Source organism: Equus caballus, chromosome 6, assembly GCF_041296265.1.
Source record: "Equus caballus isolate H_3958 breed thoroughbred chromosome 6, TB-T2T, whole genome shotgun sequence".
NCBI classification, from domain to species: domain Eukaryota; kingdom Metazoa; phylum Chordata; class Mammalia; order Perissodactyla; family Equidae; genus Equus; species Equus caballus.
The window spans coordinates 84342707-84364373 of record NC_091689.1 but is presented as its reverse complement, the minus strand read 5'-3'; the positions used below and the strand labels follow the sequence as shown (position 1 = coordinate 84364373).

Here is a 21667-nt window from a genome sequence, read left to right as displayed (position 1 = left end):
CTGTATTTTTAACTAATAATTATTAACTTTAAATATATAATCCATAATTTAGGGATAAATGCTAGCAAATCCACACATACAAGCAGCAAGGATCAGATTTAGGTTAGGGCATTAATCCCAGCTAGCTCCTAGAATGACCCTGTGTAAAGGCCTTGGTCTCTTATTGTTTTTTTTTCCTTTTCAAATACATTCCACATGGCTGAGAAACCAGTCTGAAAGAAAGCTCAGCAGGGATCTCAGATAAAGCAGAACTTTCTGGGTTGGAAAGAAATGAAAAAAGCATTTAAGAATAGAAAGAGTAGATGTGTGGTGCATTTTTATTTTAAAATCTCCACTGAAAGACAGGTTAGATTTTTTGTTTGTTTTTTTTTTGAAAGTTGGTAGGCTTGTTCACTGATGCTAAATGGAATAGCTTTATCAGCTGGGGCTCCTGTCACCCTGACAAGGCATTACTGAATGCAGTGAAGCCTGATTTTGGATTCTGGTTTGGTACCCACTCCCCATCCTCTCAAGCCCTTAGCTGTTTCTCCCTCAGAAATTTCAATCTGCAGGTATCTGACTGAAAAGTACTTAAGGGTCACAGTCACAGTGTCAACAATTTCACCAGATTACTGCAATTTAAAACATGAAAAATTACATTTCGCTTCAAATCACACTGGCTCCACCAATCTGCAAGAATGATGTTGTGATAAATTCAGAGGTTTAGGATTTCATAAAGATTACTTTGTGTAAGATATTCCCAACAATCTGAAACTGATTTGCCAAAACAGCAGCTTTTTCTAAAACGCTTTGTGCTAAACTTGCAATGAAGCTTTCATTCCTAGCAATTATCTTTCAAGAAGCCCTTTAACAGCTTGCTCCCCCTTCAGAGGAATCATCCAGGCCACCCAGGTGAAAAAATAGCTCTTGTAAATTCAAAACAGTGCCTAGGTCAGTGGCTCTCAACCCTGACTGCACATTAAAATGATCTGGGTAGCTTTTTAAAAATAACTATGCCCAGCCCTTTCTGATTAATTGGTCTGGGATGGGAATTTGGCAAAGTATGCCTTAAAAGCTCCCCAGATGATTCTAACGTGCAGACAAGAGTAAGAACCATTAGCCTACAACATGAATGGCTTGGGCCCGGCTTCCATCAACACATTTCTTTTTAGGGTCTTAATATGAACCAAAAGCTGTGAAGCACATTCTCTTCAGCCCAAGGGCTGATAATTTTTTTTAAAAAAAACAACCTGATAACAATTTATGTTTACAAATTATTCACATAAAAATAAAATGTCCCACTCCCATGATCCTCTTCATTAAGCCACATTCAATTCTTGCTGTCAGGATAAGTTCTCCGAAATCATATTTAGGCTCTATAAACCACTGATATCTTCTAAAAACCCCAATATCTCAGCACCCAGACTGATCTCCCAGACTGCCTCCTGCACCTTAGACAATACAAAAACTTGTCATATCACACCTTTTACTTCTTGGTTCTGAAAAATAGTATTGCCAGATGTACCTGTAGTGTCAACACCTTCCTTTTTTTCTGTCTAACCTTCAAAGGCCACAAGTCCCTTTTCTCCATAAAGCCTTCCCAGGTCACTTTGGGCCCCACTGATTTCTTCCTTATATGAATTTACAGTCTCCACCACGTTTTGGCACCTGACGTACTTCCACTTAACCTTTCATCCACTTTGGGACCTGTTTTCCTAAGCACCTTGGGGACAAGAACCACTGCTTACACTTTTTTTTTTTTTGGTCTCACAGTTCCCAGAACAAGGGCTAACGATATATGTTTGTTTTTCCACTATCAAGGTGTAACTTTCAGGCCCTCTTTATCGCTCCAACTCTTTATGTTGAGATCTCACCTCAACTCTAAAACTCCCTTTACTCCAGCTAGGGCATCCATTCCACCACACGTTCTCAGGTACTATTACTGACTTTCGAGTTTTGAGATTCTACAACGTGTGCTACACAAAACCAACCACATTCCTGTCCTTGATGTTTCGGGTTTTTTTTTTTTTCACTGTTCTGCCCAATCTCCTTTACAATTTTCCTCCTCCCTCCCCTCAAAATCCAGAAGACCCTTCGACGTGGACAACTTCCACAAACAAGGTTTCCTTCCAACCAGCACCGGCTCTCTATCCAGCCCCATTCCCCGCTCGAGGGCCCATTTCTGAGCAACCGTTCTCCTTCCCTAACATGGCCGCCACAAAGCCCAGGGAATGCACAGCGAGTTCCACCCACGCAAGGCGGCCACTAGCGTTCTGGGGGCCAGAGGAGGACGGGCTAAAAGAAGACGGGCCCAGGGACTACGAAGATCCGAGAAGGGAGAGCCCAGAAGACGCACGGCGAAGCCCCAACCCCACGTTCTGGCCAGAAGCTGGACCTCCGTGACAGGAAGTGGGGGCCCCGCCCCCTCGCGCGTCGGGGGCCGGAAGTGAGCGTTGCTAGGGCCCGGATGTCGGGCGAAGGCTGCCGCCGGGAGAGCTCGTCTGACTGAGGTAGGAGAGGGGACCGGCCCTGGGTTGGGGCCTCCCAACAGCCCCCGTTTAGTGCCCTGGGGTACCTTCACCACCTAGTATCTTCTCTTTTCCCTTCTCTGCTGATGGCCTTCAGCCTCGTGAGTTCCCAGCGCCTCTTGTTTGCTTACCGGTGGTTCCGCCACCGCTTCGTCCCCGCGAGGGCCTCCCTGCCCCCTTTGTCTACGTACTGTTAAATTAGCCACCTTCCCATCCTCTCCTGTTTAGTCCCTTTGCTGAAATCTACTCTGATTGTTTTGTTTAAAGGAAGAAAAACGATTGTTTTACTGAGCCCCCAGCTCTGTTAAGAGTTTAACCAGTTGCTTCAGACTACGTCTAGCCCCCAGACTTGACCGCTTCGTGTAGTTTGTCCGTCTCACCGCGCCCCGGTACTAGGGAGAAGGTAAAGAATCACCTGCTGACAGGTTGCTGTGGAAGACCCTTAAATGGACACGGCTGAGGGATGAGGCTCTGGATTCCAACGCGCCTAATCTACCGTAATTAATCTTTTTGGCCCCAAAGGATAAGGCGGCTTCGTACAAGATGCTGAATCTGGCGCTGATCACTCCTCTAAATGCCTTAAAATCAAGGGACATAATACTTGGTTCCTCCCTCCAAACCTCTTTTCTTTTTATTGAAAAAGTATCAAGTAACTGGGTATAAGTAAAACACGTCAAAAGGAAGATCAGACTTTCTTAATCCAGACGTGGAAAATGTTTTTTATGACAGTTTCACTAAGGATCGTTGTTAACAAGTGGGCTCTGCAGCAAATTGCCAAAGTGGAGTTCCAGCTGATCACTGATTTCCTATCATAGGTTCCAAGGCTGCTTATGTCATAGAATGGGGGGAAGGACTGTGGAATTGTATGAGGGGCCAAAGGAGAGCTTGCTCTAGAGACAAGAGCTGTAAATCTAGCCAATTTTCAGAAGTTTCCTATGGGGATGGTTTTATATAAATTTTAATTCTTTCCCATAATGACAAGTTTGTTTAATCACAGTGTTCAATAGGCGGGATCTCTAGGAGAAGAGGATTCAAACTACAAAAACTTTTCTTGTCTTTTAATCGTCCATGTATCTGGTACAGACTTGTTCTTTCACGACTGTTTTATCCGTAAAATGGACAGTTTCTTAAATCCTAACATTCGGAAGTTTTCCCTCAATGCATAGAGGGAATGAGTATTAACTGGAGACACTTAAATAACCAACTCTCCCTATTTTAGCAAAGGAGGTTGAAGGGAGAGGGGAGGTGAAGCATCACTGGAACTTCCTGATTATGTTGAAGAAAAGTCATGGTAAACTAGAATGTCTCTGGGCTTATTGAACGGATTAAGTGTATACTGTCTGACATAGGCTTCCAGCATTTCCACATCCCAGGGGAGAGTAAGGCTGGCAGCCTGCCTGTCCTGTATTTTTCAGAACTTGAGAGGAGAGCTTTAAAATAGTGCCCTATTCCTCTGTTTATCCTGAAGTGTAAATAACAGTATTGTTGTGGTCTTGCCCCCACTAACGTTAATTAGCATCACACCCTAATAGATGGTAAACAGGCTGTTGTAATGGCACTTAAAATAGACTGACATCTTGTCCCTTGAATGCAGTTTAAATTAGTAGTCATATTTGGTTTTTCTTAACTATTTGTGAGCCCTAGAATTTATTCCAAGACTGTGAATTAGGCAATGATGTTAAAATGCTTCGAAGTAGTGAAGAATGCTTTAAAGGGGAGGAAATATTTGGGGGAGGAGAGGCTAAGTGTTTCTTGTATTTAACTTGGTTAGCGTCAATTCCAGTTTGACTCCACTTCTTAGGGCTACTTTTTGGTACATTTTGTTTCCGATTCCCTGAACCACTGTTTGTTTGTTTTTTTCCAGCACTTGGATTCAGCTTCTTCATTTCCATCATGGAAAAAACTTACAGTATGTGCTTCTTGTTGCTTTTAAAAAATAAGTTAAATTACTTAATATAGTTTTATATGTCTGACAAGACTTTTAGTGTGTTGGGAAAGATTCACATCTCTCCCTAAACTGCTGAGAAGATCGATGTCATAGTAATGTATAGAAGTGCCCAAATTTGAAATAAGACTCTTGAAATGTAATAGAGAGGTATGAGAAGTCATCAAACTTTGAAAAAGCAGTTGGAACACCTGTGTTAAACTATATTTTTTTTAATGAAGCCTTTTTAGTTCTTCAGGACTTCACTATCTCCTGTTAATGACACAGAGATAGTAACCTCTGTTTTCTTTCTCTTTTGAGGGATAATATGGAATACATAATGATGGTGATGCACGTTGAGTTGTTAAGATTAAAGAAGTCCCGGGAAGGATTCTTATTTCTCAAGTGATCCAGGAACCTTAGATGGCCCAAGAAGTCAAAAGGGAGCCAGCACCTAGAATCATACAAGTGTAGAACCAAGAGAGACCTGAAAAATCATTTCATTTAACACTCAGATTTTACAACTGAGAAAATAGAAGGTTACATAGTTAGGGACAGAGTCAGAACCGGAGTCTTATATGTTGTTTATATGTTGTGCCCTACTTGATACCACAAGGCCCTGATCAAGTTTGAGGAACATCTGAGTCAATGAGTGGATGAAACTTGTTGACAGGGTCTGCTTTGTTTCCCACTTTGCTGTCTTGTTCAGAATCTCTTTATGCTTGATAAGTTCTGGCCCCGTGACCGAGTGGTTAAGTTCACACACTCCGCTTTGGCAGCCCAGAGTTTTGCTGGTTCGGATCCTGGGCGCGGACATGGCATCACTCATCAGGCCATGCTGAGACAGCATCCTACATAGCATAGCCAGAGGCACTCACAACGAGAATATACAGCTATGTACTGGGGGGATTTGGGGAGGAGGATAAGAAGAAGAGAAAAAAAAAAAAAGATTGGCAACAGCTGTTAGCTCAGGTGCCAATCTAAAAATAAAAAGTTCCAACTAAAGGATATTTTAGTCCCATTCTACCTTCAAGGAAGAGTCCAACAGAATCTTTATCACCAACATGTAGAAACTACATGGAAGTAGTTTTTATTAAATATCTCCAACAGAGGTTTTCAAACTTTAGTATGCACCAGAATCACCTGGGGGGCTTGTTAAAACACAGGTTGCTAGACCCCACCTGCAGAATTTCTGATTAGGAGGTCTGGGACCCAAGAATGTGCATTTCTAACATGTCCCCAGGTGATGCTGCTGATCTGAGGACCACGCTTGAGAATCATTGATCTTGAAGGCTGATTCTTCCTTGATCTTCTTTAGGGCTCCCTCCCCTATTTGTTTAATTTTTTAAAAATATTTTTATTAAAATCTGAAATTCCCATGTGAGACAGATTTATATTTATTCTTGAAAACTTACTACGCTCTATTAAATTGGAAAGCAACGAGTCCCCTTTATGTCCCTCATTCTTTAGTTACTTTTTTCAGCTATAATTTTTTTCTTAGGAAAATATCACCTGGGAGTGTGTTAGAAATGCACACTCTCAGGCCCCATCTCAGACCTACTGAGTCAGAATCTGCATTTTAACACATTCCCCAAGTGATTTAACACCTGGGGATCATGGTAAAGTTTGAGAAATGCTGCTTTAGAAAATACTTGACCTTTTTCCCAAATTGACCTAACACTCTAACCTTAATCTGAGAGATTCCTCGAGGTCTCCAGCTTCTGTCTTTGGGCTCTACCTCTTAGCTGATCACACTTTTGTCAAGTCTAGTTCCTTATTTTCGTGAAGTTTCCTCCATTTTGCACCATGGCTTCTAGGCCCCATCTGAGTGTGAGGAATAACTGAGTCTATTTGGGAGGAAGCTTGTCAACGGGCTGCTTTGTTTTCCAAATTAAGTTGTATTCCCAGAAAGCCAGACAACATTTTTGCTGAGTAATTTGATAGTAATTATTACAACTTTAAATGCACATATACTTCAGTGCAGCACTCTTAAGCATCTGCCCGAGAGAAATACTGATACAGTGCACAGAGCAGTATACACGAGGTTGGTAGTCAGGGCATTGTGTATAGTAGTAAAACACTGGAAGCAACCTAGCTGTCCATCAGCAACGGGACTGATTAAGAATCGATGGTACATCCATATGCAGCAATTAAATATTCCTTGTGTGTACTGACATAGAACGAGCTCCAAGATGTGTTAAGGAAACAAAAAGCAAATAGCAAAACAGATACAGCAGATCCTGTCACATGCTACGATATGGATGAAGCCTGAGGACGTTATGCTGAGTGAAATAAGTCCCTCACAGACAAATGCTGGATGATTTCGCTTACATGAAGTCCCATCTCTAGAATAGTCAAACTCATAGAAATGAAAACTAGAGTAGTGCTTGCCGTGGGTTAGGCAGAGGAGTTGTTTTATGGGTATAGAGTTTCAGTTTTGCAAGGTGAAAAAGTTCTGGAGATTGGCTGCACAACAATGTGAATATACTTAACACTACTGAACTATACATTTAAAAATGGTTAAGATGGTAGATTTTGTTAGATATTTTGTCGCCATTAATTTTTTAATTAAAAATAAAGTAAAATTTTTTAAATCGAGAAAGTCACTTTAGAGCTGACCTGTGTTACCAGAGACCAAGAAATGAAGCATTCTGGTAGGAAGCTACCATTATCAACTCTGATGTATGCCACTGTACGGGCAGTATAATGTGTATGAATCATAAGATACGTCCAGTCTGTCAGCTGCTGACATGGCCTAACATTTGTTAGTGATGAAATGGATTAAATGCAGGGAAACTAATAAGAATTTCATCTGTAAACTCTGTCTGCATGTCCTGAAGCTTTAGGAGTGTGAAAAAATTGCTGATCAGGATGAGCCTGGTTGGCATAACAAGCCTGCCTGTCCTCTAGGACTTTTCTCCTTCCTAGTCATTCTGTCCTTCAAGTCACCTTTCTGGCTCATTTGCATCACGATCGTGGTTAGCAATTTATTCCATGTTTACCGCTCTTTCAGTGAAACTGTCTGTTTCAATTTCCCACTGGCTTCTGATTTTCATAGCAGTCTCTTGGTTTATAAGCTTCTTATCAAATGTGAATTGTTTATCTTATTTCACTTTTATCATAGCCTTCAGCGGTGGCAACAGCATTTTATTAGGTTACCTCTTGTCCTCATAATATACTCAGAATGTGCTTAACCGTTTAATTTCCTTTGCTTAACCAGGCTTGTTAAAATTTGGGGCTCAGCCTGGGCATCTTGTAAAGCCTAAGGGTAGTTTTACATGTTCAGAGAAACTCCTCTAGTAGCGAACTATGGAAATGATCCCTGAAAGTATAGTCTTCTAAGGGTAGTTTTAAGTAGTATGATATAGGTTAGGGCTTTCTTTCACATAGCAGCTCCAAGTGCCTGTAGTTGTCTTAATCTTAGGAGGTTCTGTTTTTGCAGATTATTCTATTTTTTAATCTGGCTGATTTGATCACTAGATTAAAGAGTTCTCCTTTTTCTCATCTGTGTTCCAAAATATGGAAAGTAAAACCACCTATCTGACAAAGATAATTGGTTTCATTTGAGAGGTGCCTAGAGTAACCAAGATCAGGAACTACTTAACAGTAGTAAGTTAAAGCAGACAGATGAGAAAGAAATCATCTGTCAACTGATGTTTCTCAAGCTTTCATAGAACATATAGTGGTATAGAGCAGTACTTACCAACTTTTTTCATGTCATGGCATACTAGTAGACAGGGATATTGGTGAAGAGGATTAACTACCCTCAACTTTCTCTAGGACTAGTAGAGGATAGGGAGCACATGAGTGCAGTGGACCCTCATATCAGTTTATTGGCACACCATCCATTCCAGACTTCAGCATACTGGTTGGGAATCTCTGGTTGGACCAGCTAGAGATTGGAATGACCCTGAATTATCACTTTTACAAAAGAGAAAGAGGCTGTCACTTCATTTAACTTTTTGTTTTATAGTAAGTATAACCAACAATAAAAAGAACAACGTGGGGCTGGCCCCGTGGCTGAGTGGTTAAGTTCGCGCGCTCCACTGCAAGCGGCCCAGTGTTTCGTTGGTTCGAATCCTGGGCGCAGACATGGCACTGCTCATCAAACCACGCTGAGGCAGCGTCCCACATGCCACAGCTAGAAGGTCCCACAACGAAGAATATACAACTATGTACCGGGGGGCTTTGGGGAGAAAAAGGAAAAAAATAAAATCTTAAAAAAAAAAACAATGTTTGTGTACGACCAAATATGAACTAAGACCCCATCCCATGATTGCTGGTTTTGCTGGACTTATTAAGGTTCAATAATAGCATAGTTTTGTCTTTTCAGAGTTACATTTTCATTTTCAAATGTTTGGTCACCCTTTTTAAAAAATTCCAAGTTGTTAAATTGCCTTGTTCTATTCTTACAGATTCTGTTGAAAATTCCAGTGTACCTGGAATACTGTAATTTTACCTTGGCCTGTTAAGCTTTATAGTTATCCTGTTTTTCTCTCTTTCAGTCGATTCCCTGGACCCTGAAAAGCTATTGCAATGCCCCTATGATAAAAACCACCAGATCAGGGCCTGCAGATTTCCTTATCATCTTGTCAAGTGCAGAAAGGTAGGGTATTATTTTCATCATTTGCCCTGTAATGCCCTCCTGAGTTCTTTTAAAAAGCTAAATTTTGTAAATATCAAATAATTTCAGCATAAATGTTTTAATTGAATGCCAGAATTGTTTTGGGATTCTATCTTTGTGTTAAATAATAACATTTATAGAAAGGAGTTTATTTCTTGGGTAAATAAGTTTTTTCTTGTTTTGGCACTTTATAAACAGCTTCTCTGGAGTCTTCCCACCCTTCATAAAACAAAGGAAACGCTAATTTTTGCTAGCAATGAGAAATCCCTCTTGACTTGTGAATTTGCTGTTTTTATTGTCCTATTAAGGATTGAGTGCTATGGTACACTTCTGATTTTTTTGTTTATAAATTTTAGAGAAGTTGAACAGTTAGCCCAAGAAAAGATTATTCCTAGAAGTAACTTTCTCCAGGTTTCAACAGCATCTTTGGGGGAAAAAAAACAACTCATCAGAGTTTTTTTCTCTGGTCACTCTGTAGACTTTGCTGATGTAAACTCCTTTAATGCCGGTATATTCATTGAGGTGCTTTGAAAGGTTTGTTAGAATACACGTCAGATACAGAGGTCAGAGTTCTGCCAGGATTTATGCTTGGAGAACAATTTTGGTATTTAATCCAAACTGCATACAATTCATGTATGCATTAACGTCCTTTAACGGGTGTTTCTTTTGCAGTCCTGGAGACACAATTATAATGCCATTGTTGATTATTTCTCCAGCTCTCTGTAATCCCTAGAGCAAGGATCCCTTAAGGTTGAACCTGGACAGTACGGACCAGCAGATGTCACCACAACTTTCTCCCCTAGCCTCTCAAATATCCAAGGATAAAGGTTGGGAAAGGAGCCAGGCAGTAGAAAGACATTGTCATGACTCCCCTGTTTTAATGCTCTTAATCTTGGGCCACAAAATTTTTGCGTTGGAATGCCTGACATCCCTTATGAAAATTGTGGAGATGACTGCCCTCCCAATTTTCTCCATCCTCTATTTCTTTCCAGCCTTCTCCCCACTTCACATTGTTTTTATTTGGGTATCATTTGTAATATATCTGTTGCTTCTCCTAATAAATAAATTTCTTAACTACAGGTATATTTACCATAGGGTGTAGGTGATATTCAACACTTTGTTTTCTTGTTTTGTTTTAAAATACGATCTTGGTCAGCAAAGTAGACATTTGGCTTTCCTTAGTGAAATAAAGGTCAAATTGTTCAGAGCCTCATTTCAGGCATCATTACTCTAAATAAACATTCCTGTGTTAATCTGAAAAATCATTGGTTTGCCTCTTCTGAGGCTCCCTTCCCACAGCTATTTTCTAGCACTCATTGTTTTACAATAGCAGGGCCACTACTGCAGTGCAGACTGAGAGTGGGCTTTAATGTTACTGTTCATCCTGAATACCAGCTTTCAAAGACATCCAGAGAGCTCTACCATTACCTGAATCTTATAACCCTGAGAAATAAACGGGGGGAGAAGATATGGTTCCAATACCCAATCCTAAATTCACTGTTTACTTCCATATAAGCCAATGTCACCAAAATATCTGTTGTCAGTCTCTACAGTCACAACAAACAGACTTAACATTTTGATGATTTTGAAGTAATGTCTGTATAGTCTGTATGAGTGATAAATAATCCCTCTTAATTTTCTACTATGAGTTTACCTACTATAGTGAAGCCACAAGTTATTAAGAGATTTTAGAGAAGCCATTTATAGAGTAAGGCTGAGCTGCCTCCTTTGGACTTTAAGAGATCCAAAGAACTGACAGACTTCTTAATTTTCGTTCCACAGAATCATCCTGATGTTGCAAACAAATTGGCTACTTGTCCCTTCAATGCTCGCCACCAGGTTCCTCGGGCCGAAATCAGTCATCATATCTCGAGCTGTGATGACAAAAGTTGTATTGAGCAAGATGTTGGTATGACTGACTGACTAGCTAAAATGTTTCAGTCCTAAGGTTTAGCTCCTTCACATTTGCATTATGCTACATTGTCACCTTGATTTTTGACTTTCATCATTTCAGAAGAACAATATTTTTCTGCCTTTGAGTTTTGTGGGTTTTTGGGGTTGGGTTTTTTTTTTTCACTTTTTGGTGAGAAAGATTGGCCCTAAGCTAACATCTGTTGCCGGTCTTCCTCTTTTGTTTTGTCCCCAAAGCCCAAGTATGTAGTTGTATATCCTAGTTGTAGGTCATTCTAGTTCTGTGTAGGATGCCGCCACAGCATGGCTTGATGAGTGATGGGTAGGTCCACACCCAGGATCCAAACCAGGGAACCCTGGGCTGCTGAAGCGGAGCACATGAACTTAACCAGTCAGCCTTGGGGCCGGCCTCTCAGATTTTTATCTCACCGGCAGATGTTGTCAGGTTGTGTTTGTCAGACTACTTTCTCTTCTGAACAACCTGATTCATTTTACTAATAATTCATCAAAAATAAAAATCCTTTTATTGCCATAGACGTGGTAAACATCTTTATTTCTGCTTCTATTTCTTGTCTTCTGTCAGCAAGGAGATAAGACCTCTCTGTTTAGCTTTCATACCATCCATTTTTCAGAAACAAAGACCCATTAGGCTACCGTGCAAACTTTTAAGCCACTAACCCCTTTAAACGTAACTCGGCAATGTCCCCTTCTTACGTCAGAATCTCTCTTGTAGTCAACCAAACCAGGAACCTTGGACAAGAGACTCTGGCTGAGAGTACATGGCAGTGCCCTCCTTGTGATGAAGACTGGGATAAAGGTGAAGGGCCTCTACATCTTTTTCCTCACAATGTCTAAATCTCAAGTCATTTGCTTTGGACAAAAGGAAGATTTTCCTTTTCTGTGAACAAATAACATTGTTCAAAACGCCTTATTTTTATTGGGCCCCAAAATGAGCACATTTGTATTGTTGTGCAGACACATGGAACAACCTATCTCTCTTGATTGGTAAAAGCACTTCTTATATCTGTTTTTTTCCATAAATTGTGTTGGACCATCTGTGTTCGGTTGTTACTAGACATGTTTATTATTATTTATGTTGCTTGTGTTTATATCCTTCAATTAAATTCCTGCTACTGTGTCACTTAGGCAGGTACTTGATCAATTTTTACTTCTCTAAACTTGGATGTATTATTTCCTGTCTTACAAATTCAACTAGCACGAACAAGTGTCTTACCTAGTAGTAACACAAACTATGTTTTGCTTTGGCAGATTTGTGGGAACAGACCAGCACCCCATTTGTCTGGGGTACAACCAACTACTGTGGCAACAACAGGTAAAGGAACAGGTCTCGTTCCCAGCACCGCCTCCCAAAATCAAAGTGCTGTCTTACCAAAAGAAGCCAGCAAAGCATGAATTGGCCTGTTTTCTTGATGATGTTACTTGGTGGTAACTTAGTCTAGATATTGTTTTGGTGGGTTTTTTTCCTTATTTATTCCTTGATTCATAAAAAGATCACATGCTTTGTGTTAACCACTGTGGGAACACAAAAATGCTAGCTTATAGTCTAGAAGGGAGACAGTGGCGCCAGGCATTCTTATGTCTTAGTTGGGTTTTTTGTTAGGTTCACATTATTTTAATGCTTTGAAAAAATTCTCCAGCTATACCACATGGATGATTTTTACTCTAGGTATCTAGTGTCTAAGGTAAAAGTAATCTTAAAAGTTCTTGATTTGATGGGGCTGGCCCCGTGGCCGAGTGGTTAAGTTCGCGTGCTCCGCTGTAAGCGGCCCAGTGTTTCGTTGGTTCGAATCCTGGGCGCGGACATGGCACTGCTCATCAAACCACGCTGAGGCAGCGTCCCACATGCCACAACTAGAAGGACCCACAGCAAAGAATATAGAACTATGTACCGGGGGGCTTTGGGGAGAAAAAGGAAAAAAATAAAATCTTTAAAAAAAAAAAAACTTCTTGATTTGGGGGCCAGCCCAGTGGCGCAGCGGTTAAGTGCGCACGTTCCACTTTAGCAGCCCGGGGTTCGCTGGTTCAGATCCCGGGTGCAGACAAGGCACCATACTGTTGTAGGCGTCCCACGTATAAAGTAGAGGAAGATGGGCACGGATGTTAGCTCAGGGCCAGTCTTCCTCAGCAAAAAGAGGAGGATTGGCAACAGATGTTGGCTCAGGGCTAATCTTTCTCTAAAAAAAAAAAGTTCTTGATTTGATAGTGGGCAATCCAGAGTACCTGTTGGGTAGGGAAAAAAATGTACTTCTTCTTCCTACTGATTTTGTATCTAGTTTAAATCTATAAGATTTCTCTCATCTTTGAAGATGAGAAATCTTCACACCTTAGAAGATCAAGTTTCAAACCCAAACGAGAATATTTCTGGGTTAGAAAATGAAGGAATGAAATGCTAGACTTTATTTTTTTCCCCAAATAGAATGCTTATCAATTTTTATGTCTTAGTTCCTGAAGTCAGTTAGTAAATGTACCTTATTTTGTGTGTGCACTGAGATAGAAATCCTTAACGATGAATTGCTTTCGCACAATTGTAATTTTACCTCAGTTCTATGAGATTTGTTGCCTTTGGTTTGGTTGTCTTGGCATTTTATTTTGTCTCTTACATTTATTGAGTGAGTTGATGAGCCTGTCATACAACTGAACAGTAGATGGCATTGCTGTTTATCTCAATTTCTGGAAAATGAAAATGGTTAGACCCATCATAATGCCTGTACTGAACAGAGAGCTTTCCAGAGAAGTGGTAATCATTCTGATTGCAAGACTGTTTTGATGGAAATGTGTTTACATTTCAGAATGTAGGTTGTTGTTTTCCTCCAAATTAGGAAAAACACATTTTGATTGTCTTATATGTGCCTGCCTGAAGAATACAGATATGCTGACATAGTCAATCTGTCTTTCTTTTTGCAGCCCTGCAAGCAACATAGTTATGGAACATAAGAGCAACCTGGCTTCAGGCATGCGCGTTCCCAAGTCTCTGCCGTATGTTCTGCCATGGAAAAACAGTAAGTGAAATAGAGGCAAAGTGCTTTTACTCTTTTCATTGTGCTAAATACCATTGATTTTGATGATTCAACACCATGTTCAATCTGAACACCTTGCACTCATGTAACCCTGAGAGTGAGTGCCTCCTGAAGTTTTGCACCCTAAGCACCTCACTCACTTCACCCTAGTCCTGGCTCTGGTTAGTAGCAGGAAATTATGAACAGGAAAGTTCAGGATCACAGAAGCCAAAAGAATATTTTCAAGATGGTTGACCACTGACATGAAATACCATGGGGAAATTTAGGGACTAATAAAAAGGCTATTGCTTTTGACTAGAAGAAAGTCATCCCTGACTTTCAAAGCATAATATCAATAAGGACTTGGGATTAGAAGTTGGATTTCAGGGACCTAAAAGGAAATGGATAGAGACAAAATGAAATTAATAAGTCATAAGATCCAGCATAAGAATGGCATTCACATATCTTCCCTAGATATCAGAGGCCATGCTGAGTGAACAGCTACTAAATTCATATCATACCGCCCTGGTAAAGGAATTCTCATATAGGAAATACTCAAGATATTGTCATTTTTATTTAATACAAACTTTCTTTTCCTAATGTCGCCCCCAAATTCAAATTACCTTGATTTCTCTCTTTGCTACTGTTTGAGCTAATTTTTAGGTGGCTAGAGGATTCCCTTTAAAACATTTCCTTTTGGATACTTGCGTTTCCCAAAAAATGAGATCACCAAATCGTATGCCAAAAGGCTTGATAGGTAAAGGACTGTTTTCTTTTCCCATGCTCTTGAGTAGAATTCAATACTAATTTTAAATTCTACTTTTATGTTGTAATTTAGTATACTCCAGGAATAACTCCTTTGTGTTTAGTAAGAATAGAGGATGGAGTGAATTTCAATTGACATGGTGTATTTATTTTGAAATATTTCTACTCCATAGATGGAAATGCACAGTAACTGAGTAGCTATCTCATCAAGTAAGTGTTTCAGTTTTATTTCACTGTCTCTTCAGATGGTAGCAAGATTTAACTGGACATAAAGCAATTTGGGTCCAATTTTCTTTTAGATTATGGTACCAAATTAAAGCTTTGTGTGTGCCTGTGTTTTTTAAGTATATAGCCTCTTTTATGGCTTCACAAGCTAATGACTAGGCATTTACTGGTTAAATTAGAATTCTGTTAAGATGCCAAGTTGCTTTCCCTAGCATTAGTGCACATTGCCTTTTTCCTTTTTTTTTTTTTTTATCAAAGTTGCATTCTAGATCTCTCACGCCTCTTTAATGGACTGAGATTAATCAGACAGCTGTGCTTCACTGCTCTGCAATTCAGTACAGTTTAACACTCATCAAAAACTTCATCCTCTTTTTAATGAGCACTTAAAAAGTTTTGGGTCTCTAAGAGCCTTGTACTGTTGATCTTATCTGAATATTTGATTTAGCAGAACCTCACACAAGCCATATGAAGAGACCAAAATCTTTTACTTTTCACAGGTGAAGCCCTTCCTTAAGGTTTACCATATGTACCCATAGTAGAGCCAAGTTTTATGCTTCAAATGCTGTGTTGGCTGTGGTGTCCCAGCCACATTGCTCCTGGAAAAAGGGGTATTATTAGGCTGGGACTGGGATTATATCCGCACTGCCTTGCAGATAGTAGGCCTGCAGTGAATGTTTATTGAATGAATGAGTAATTGCCCTGTTGCCTTCCGGTCCATTCACTTTCTCTGGACAGTGAAGCAGATGGATCTTCTGTGACTTAGGGTTCATTTTGTACCAAAACATGTTTCTTCTGGTGAAAAGCAGAAAGGAGATTCTAAAAGTAAACACTCCTTAGCTATGGACCATAATATTTATCAGTTGCTTCTAGGTACTGCCATTTTTCTTAGTAGGTTCTGACATCAAATTGTTAAATAAATCTGGAAGCCAGAAAATTGGATTTTGCCCCAGAAGGGAAAGAGAGGCAACGGCACTGGGGTGTGTCAGGAAAGTACACACAGACCTGGATAAATGGTGAACTTTGAATCCTTCTCTGACACACTGCACAGCATGCTTGGTGCTCATACAGTATAGATAGCTACCTAGTGAAAATGGCTACTCTAAGGTGAAAGTCTAGGAGAAACTTAGTTCTCTGCACTTAAGACTAGACGCTTCTCTCTTTGGAGCTTAACTCTTTGCTGTTAAATTCTTTTTTTTTTTTTAAGATTGGCACCTGAGGTAACAACTGTTGCCAAGCTTTTTTTTTTTTTTTTAATTGCTTTTCCTCCCCAAATCCCCCCAGCACATAGTTGTATATTTTAGTTGTGGGTCTTTGTAGTTGTGGCATGTGGGATGATGCCTCAACACGGCCTGACGAGCAGTGCCAGGTCTGTGCCCAGGATCCAAACCGGTGAAACCCTGGGCTGCCGAAGCAGAGCGTGCGAACTTAACCACTATGCCACGGGGCCAGCCCCAATGCTGTTAAATTCTTTACATGCTGAAAATTTGTTTTTCTGTATAACCCTTGAGGAACAGGAAAAAGATCCTAGGTTAGGTAAGAATCCTTAAACAGCCACAGACCTCCTTATCTTCTTAATAAAAACAAAGCATCATTTTTTTGAATGCCTGTTGTTGCAGAATTCTCTAGTTTCTTTGGAAGGATACAAAAAAAATAGAAGACATGACTTACTCCCTTAAGGGACTTAAGGGTGGGTGGAGATTTTTTTGAATGCACATACATGAAAAGAATTTGTTCACCTTTCTCTTAATATGCTTTATACCATTTGTTTTTATCAACAGCTCAGTTTTTACTGGATAGGTGTCTCAAAAGCAGATAATATCATATTTTTGTTCCCCTAACATACATTATAACAGCTCCAAAAATCTTGAATTAATGAGGTAGAGTATATAAGAAGAGAAAAAGATCAATGTAAGTTAATTGGAATTTATCCAGAATTGTCTGGAGGAGTCAATTACCTGGATAGTCAATGCTGATTTTCTCCTCACTTGTGAAACTGTTGACACAAGAAATGTACATTGATCTCTCGGTAGAATGTTTTTAATTCAATTAATCAGTTTCTGTGTGCTGAGTGGCACTAAAGAGCCAAAGGCCAGAAGTCACGTGGTGTTCTGCCACTAACAGCAGCAGATTTCTCCAGCGGACCGAGAGGTTTTAATTGACTTGTGGTCGTGTGGCCCTTTGTCAGTTGTAGTTGGTGCTTTTGTCATTGAAAGGAACTAAGAACTCTTTTTTTTTTTTTTTTTTTTCCTGTTTCCTTGCAGATGCCAGACCCTGGAAGACTCTTGCTTCTTCCTGCTACCAGTGAGTTCTTCATTTTTTTTCCTCCTAATCTAATTATAGAAAGATAAACTGCCTGTGACTTTCAAACTGACAAGTACCTTTTTTTTCTCCCCCCCTTAGAGTCCTCACTCATTTGATGCAAGAAAGAACCTTCATACTCAGAAGAACTGTTTCAAATAAACCATTGATGTAGATAGCTTGATAGTTTGGTTAAATACTTGCAGCCCCAAGATCAGAAATCACATCCCATTCCACATTAGTGAAACATCATCATTTAAAGTTATCCTAAAGGATCCAACTGAAGCAGGCTAGAAACTTGGGTTGGAAAAAGAAACTGTGTATTTGTGTTCTCTGACACACATGGACCAAATTCTTTTTAGCATTTATAGGAATGGCCTTTTCTGATCAGTGCATCTGTTTATCCAGAATCTCCAAGATGTTGATAGCATTTACATAGCAAAATACCCCATTCTTGTTTAGAATCTTTAGTACATCTTGCTCCCTGAATGTTTCCAACCTAGGGTAGGTTTCCTTTGCTTCTTTTCTCTCTCCCACATCCCAGCTAGAAATTGTACTACTGTCAGACTAGGTTGGAGTGAAGGTTGGATGGAGGGGAGGAACCAGTGTACCTGTGGAGAAGAGAGCGATTTTCCACTTGTGTGTGAAATTTGATTAAACTGCAAAGCTTGAATGTGTGAGGGCTCTGTTGACTGCCCTGGAATGTGTATATAACAAGATAGATTTCTGAAACACCCCAGTCTCTGACTATCCTAACAGTTCGTCGCCCCTTACATGGAGGCTTCTTAATCTCCCCAGACCAGCGTTTTGTTTGTTTGGATTATTTTTGTTTTCTTTTTTGTTTCGTTATTTTCAGGTTTGGTTTGGTTTTAAAACTGTCTGGCATTGGGTGGGATTTGGGATCTGGTATAGATAGGGACTTGGATGAAGCATACTGACAATTCCAAAAATGATCTCTCTAGCATTGTTGGTAAGGAGCAGATAAGAGGGAGTGAGCTCGTGTGGAATGCCTCCTTCCAGTGTTTTACGCAAAACAGGATTCTCTCCTAATGAAGCAGAGCTCTCTGTTTATTTAGTTCCAATCTCTAAAAACAGGTTCAAGATAAGCCACAGTACAATAGTATTTCTGCTTCTAGCTGTGTGATCTTAAGTGAAAAACAAGACCATTTCTTTTGGAGAGGGTGGTAATATATTAAGGAGGGGAAAAAACACGCATTATGCTTGTAATTCTGGTCACTTATGTTTATCAATCAACACTTCACAACAACTTAATTTAAAAATAGTCTTATTACTGGAAAGTATAAAACCCTTTTGATTTCATTTGTTTGGGTGATGACAGAGTAAAACTGTCTGTGCTCGTAACCCACAATTCCTACCTAGTTTAGGAAAAACAAGCAAGAATGTGAGTCTCATTGCAAAGAATTAGCTGCTTGAATACAGCTCAACAAGAGAATAAAATAGAAAGTAGTTACTTTGTGTTTTTAAAATAGCTAAAGGGATGAGATAGGCTAACATCTATCATTCTTGAAAAACCTTATCTTATCACCTTAGGGGGCTACTTCTTTGCTCACAACTACAAGAACTTAATCACAAAACATCTGACCTTTGGCGTGTGACTAGCACTCACTTATAGGAGAATGCCAACCTGTGTTAATTTCGTTAGCTCACAAAATGGACAATCCTGTTGTTTCTTTAGGAAACTAGTGATTAAGGCAGCTAGTTTGGTCCAGGAGCTTTCGGTGACTGTTTAGGATTTTAATTGGGCCTGGGATTCACTAGACTGGATTTAGTTTGCTGGAGATTTTTGGAGATTCCCAAAAACTAGAACAAAGAAGTGACTATTTACTACTTCTGTCAGAAGTTGGGAGGAGAAGCTTACTTCTCTTTGAGAGCTTATTTTTCAGAGGATACCCTCTCTTTGGAATGTAAACAGTTGAATATTCTACCTTAATTTCAGTTAGTCAAGTGTTATAGTTAAAGGTTAAATGCAGAAGTGTTTCAAACATTCAGCCCAGACAGTCTTTGAGTCCTGCATTTTGCTCTTATCCAGGGTTTCCATACTCTACCCCAAGGAAAGGATTTTTTTTTGGAAGATTGCCTTTCTCTCTAGAAGTTCTAGAAGTGCCGTTATGATTTGCAAATGTTCTTACCAGGAATAAACAAATGTAGGTAATTAATGATGCTTAGCTCTCCTGGTAGCTGTACCTGAGCTAAACCAGGAGAGTCTCTGGATGTAATTTCAAATAATGTGCTGCAATACCCTTTCTTGGTGAGGCAAAACAGTACCTGCTTGCATTAGTCTCTTAGATAACATGTAGATAGCTATACTGGCATTCTTAAAGTCCTTTAGTTGTACTCTTTACGATTCCTATCAAGCTCCAAAGTAGGCAGAAACAGGAGATAACGTTATACTTACTATTACCATTTTCACAGAGGCAGGTTATAAAAATCAAGGTGACTTGCATACTACATTTTAAATGATAGCAACAGGACTGACCTTGCGAAGAAGAGACCTTTAAGAAAATATTCATTTTCTTGTGCCAATTCAATGGGTAGAATAAGGAAAACCCTACATTCCATGAGGAAAACACTGCAGTGACCGCTCATTCTCTTGATCACTGTCTTCCTAGGACTGCTAAGGTTCAGAACATATTCCCATCCTACTTTAGAGTCATGGCTTCTTCAGGGCCATTGAAGACACGTCAACCTGTGACCTCACACCAACAGTCTCAGCTGACTTTCTTTTCCAGCCATACTGAGATCTGATAAATGCAGCCTGTGTATGCACAGGGCATTCACCCTTTATACAGCACTCCCACTGCATGTCGAATTCTCTTAACTCCTATAACTGGTAGTGAGCGTTGAGACAAATATAAAATCTAAGACTGTTTATAGCTAGGAAGAACAGCATCCTAAGCCGGACAGTCACCCTAGAGAACAACCGTATGGTCAGCAGATTTGCACTTGTGTTTGCCTTATTTGAAGACTGTTTTATATGAAAATAAAATAGTCTAAGAGCCTTTGAGGAAACATAAAGACAAGTTTAGTTGTTTTATTTTACATATGTGTATATGGAGGAAATAATTCCAGATTGTATGAAAAACTGCATATGAACCCAACCATGCCTCTTAATTAGTATTAAAATAATTGTCACTGAAATAAAGTATGCCTTCCCAGTTTATCTGTTTCAGTTCTATTTTCTGAGGCTTGGATTTCAGGTTTTCATTGGACAAGGTCAGGAATTAGATTATTTAGCTCCTTGTGTTGGTTTTCTCTAGAGTAGAACTTTGTAACAGAGGTGCAAATTGAAAGTGATGGAAAGTCTTGATCTTGAGATTAGAAGCTCCATTGAGATATCCTTGTGTTGGGTTGGAGATTTCGATGGAAGAGTCAGTGTGTTAGCTTTATAAAACCCTTGAAAAATAAGCGTTGATATGGTTCCGTTAGGGATGTAACTTTGATATTCAGCTATCAGATCTCATCTACTTTTAGAGCTGGAAAGGAGCTCGGAGAACACCTAATCCAAAGCTTCATCTTACATATGAAGAAAGAGGCCCTATACAAGCATGGAATATGACTTTTTTTTTTTAAAGGAAAGAGAATGATAAACACAATATTCAAGATAGTGGTTACCTCTAGGGAAAAGCGGGGGTGAGGGGGCGGTGGGATCAGGAAAAAACACAGTGTATTAGTAGTAGTCTGTTGAATAAATTGGGTGGGGGTTTCCTGGTGTTTTTCATATATGTCTTTTAAATACTATATAATTTTAAAACACTTGAGAATAATTGCTAAAATCATTGCAGAGTGCTTACTGTAGGCAAGCCACTGTTCTTACTTAGCATTTTACATATTTTAACCCAGGGTAGGGAGAGAACAGGCCCTGAAAATTTTATCTTTGCCAGGGATACACAGCTTGTTAGTAGTGAGCTGTGACCATAATCTGGGACTTCCGGTTTCTGATTTACTGCTTTTGGCTTCTGTAAACATTCTACTTCCTTAAATATTGATTTTGTACTCAACCTCTCTTTCTCCCAGCATGTGAGTTTCCTCCTGAACTCATTTCCACATCTGCCAGCTTGGACTTCATGGTCAGTCACTTCAGTGGCCTAAACCAGCACCCTGAGAATTATTTTTTTTTTTAAGATTGGCACCTGAGCTGACATCTGTTGCCAATGTTTTTTTTTCTTTTCTTCTTCTCCCCAAAGCCACCCAGTACATAGTTGTAGGTCCTTCTGGTTGTGCTATGTGGGAATGCCACCTCAGCATAGCTTGATAAGCAGTGCCATGTCCATGCCCAGGATCCGAACCAGCGAAACCCTGGGCCACTGAAGCAGAGCGCGTGAACTTAACCACTCAGCCACGGAGGGGCCCCTCTCTGAGTACTGAACTCGTCGTT

At 39.9% G+C, this 21667-nt stretch overlaps 1 protein-coding gene and 1 pseudogene across 14 annotated transcripts; one reads left to right on the top strand and one right to left on the bottom strand.

Annotated features, from left to right (window-relative positions):
• The first annotated feature begins 1822 nt into the window (after nt 1-1822).
• GTSF1 (gametocyte specific factor 1) lies at nt 1823-17948 on the top strand. 14 transcript variants are annotated; one of them, XR_001381060.3, is made up of 11 exons: nt 2255-2489; nt 2775-2910; nt 4372-4416; nt 8937-9037; nt 10838-10964; nt 11700-11783; nt 12236-12299; nt 13892-13986; nt 14922-14958; nt 17235-17274; nt 17374-17948. XR_001381060.3 is itself a non-coding variant. In XM_005611263.4 (10 exons), exons 3-10 carry the CDS (start codon nt 4401-4403, stop codon nt 17444-17446), a joined length of 600 nt encoding a protein of 199 aa, XP_005611320.1. In that variant the 5' UTR covers nt 2414-2489; nt 2775-2910; nt 4372-4400; the 3' UTR covers nt 17447-17948. The 14 variants fall into 14 exon arrangements, 6 of the variants coding, with proteins under 6 accessions (XP_005611318.1, XP_005611320.1, XP_014596506.1 ...); XR_002808805.2 differs by having other exon boundaries at nt 2414-2489; nt 2775-3004; XR_011439779.1 differs by having other exon boundaries at nt 2414-2489; nt 2775-3584.
• LOC111774067 (small nucleolar RNA U3) lies at nt 7668-7769 on the bottom strand (annotated as a pseudogene).
• Nucleotides 17949-21667: the final 3719 nt, after the last annotated feature.

What these genes read in the sequence shown, in the direction of transcription:
- GTSF1 (XM_070270272.1), top strand. Translation starts at nt 2,971, where the DNA reads ATGAGGCTCTGGATTCCAACGCGCCTAATCTACC. An exon ending in AACTACTGTGGCAACAACAG is followed by an intron (nt 12,300 to 13,891) that starts GTAAAGGAACAG and finishes TTCTTTTTGCAG; the next exon opens with CCCTGCAAGCAACATAGTTA. An exon ending in CTTGCTTCTTCCTGCTACCA is followed by an intron (nt 17,275 to 17,373) that starts GTGAGTTCTTCA and finishes TCCCCCCCTTAG; the next exon opens with AGTCCTCACTCATTTGATGC.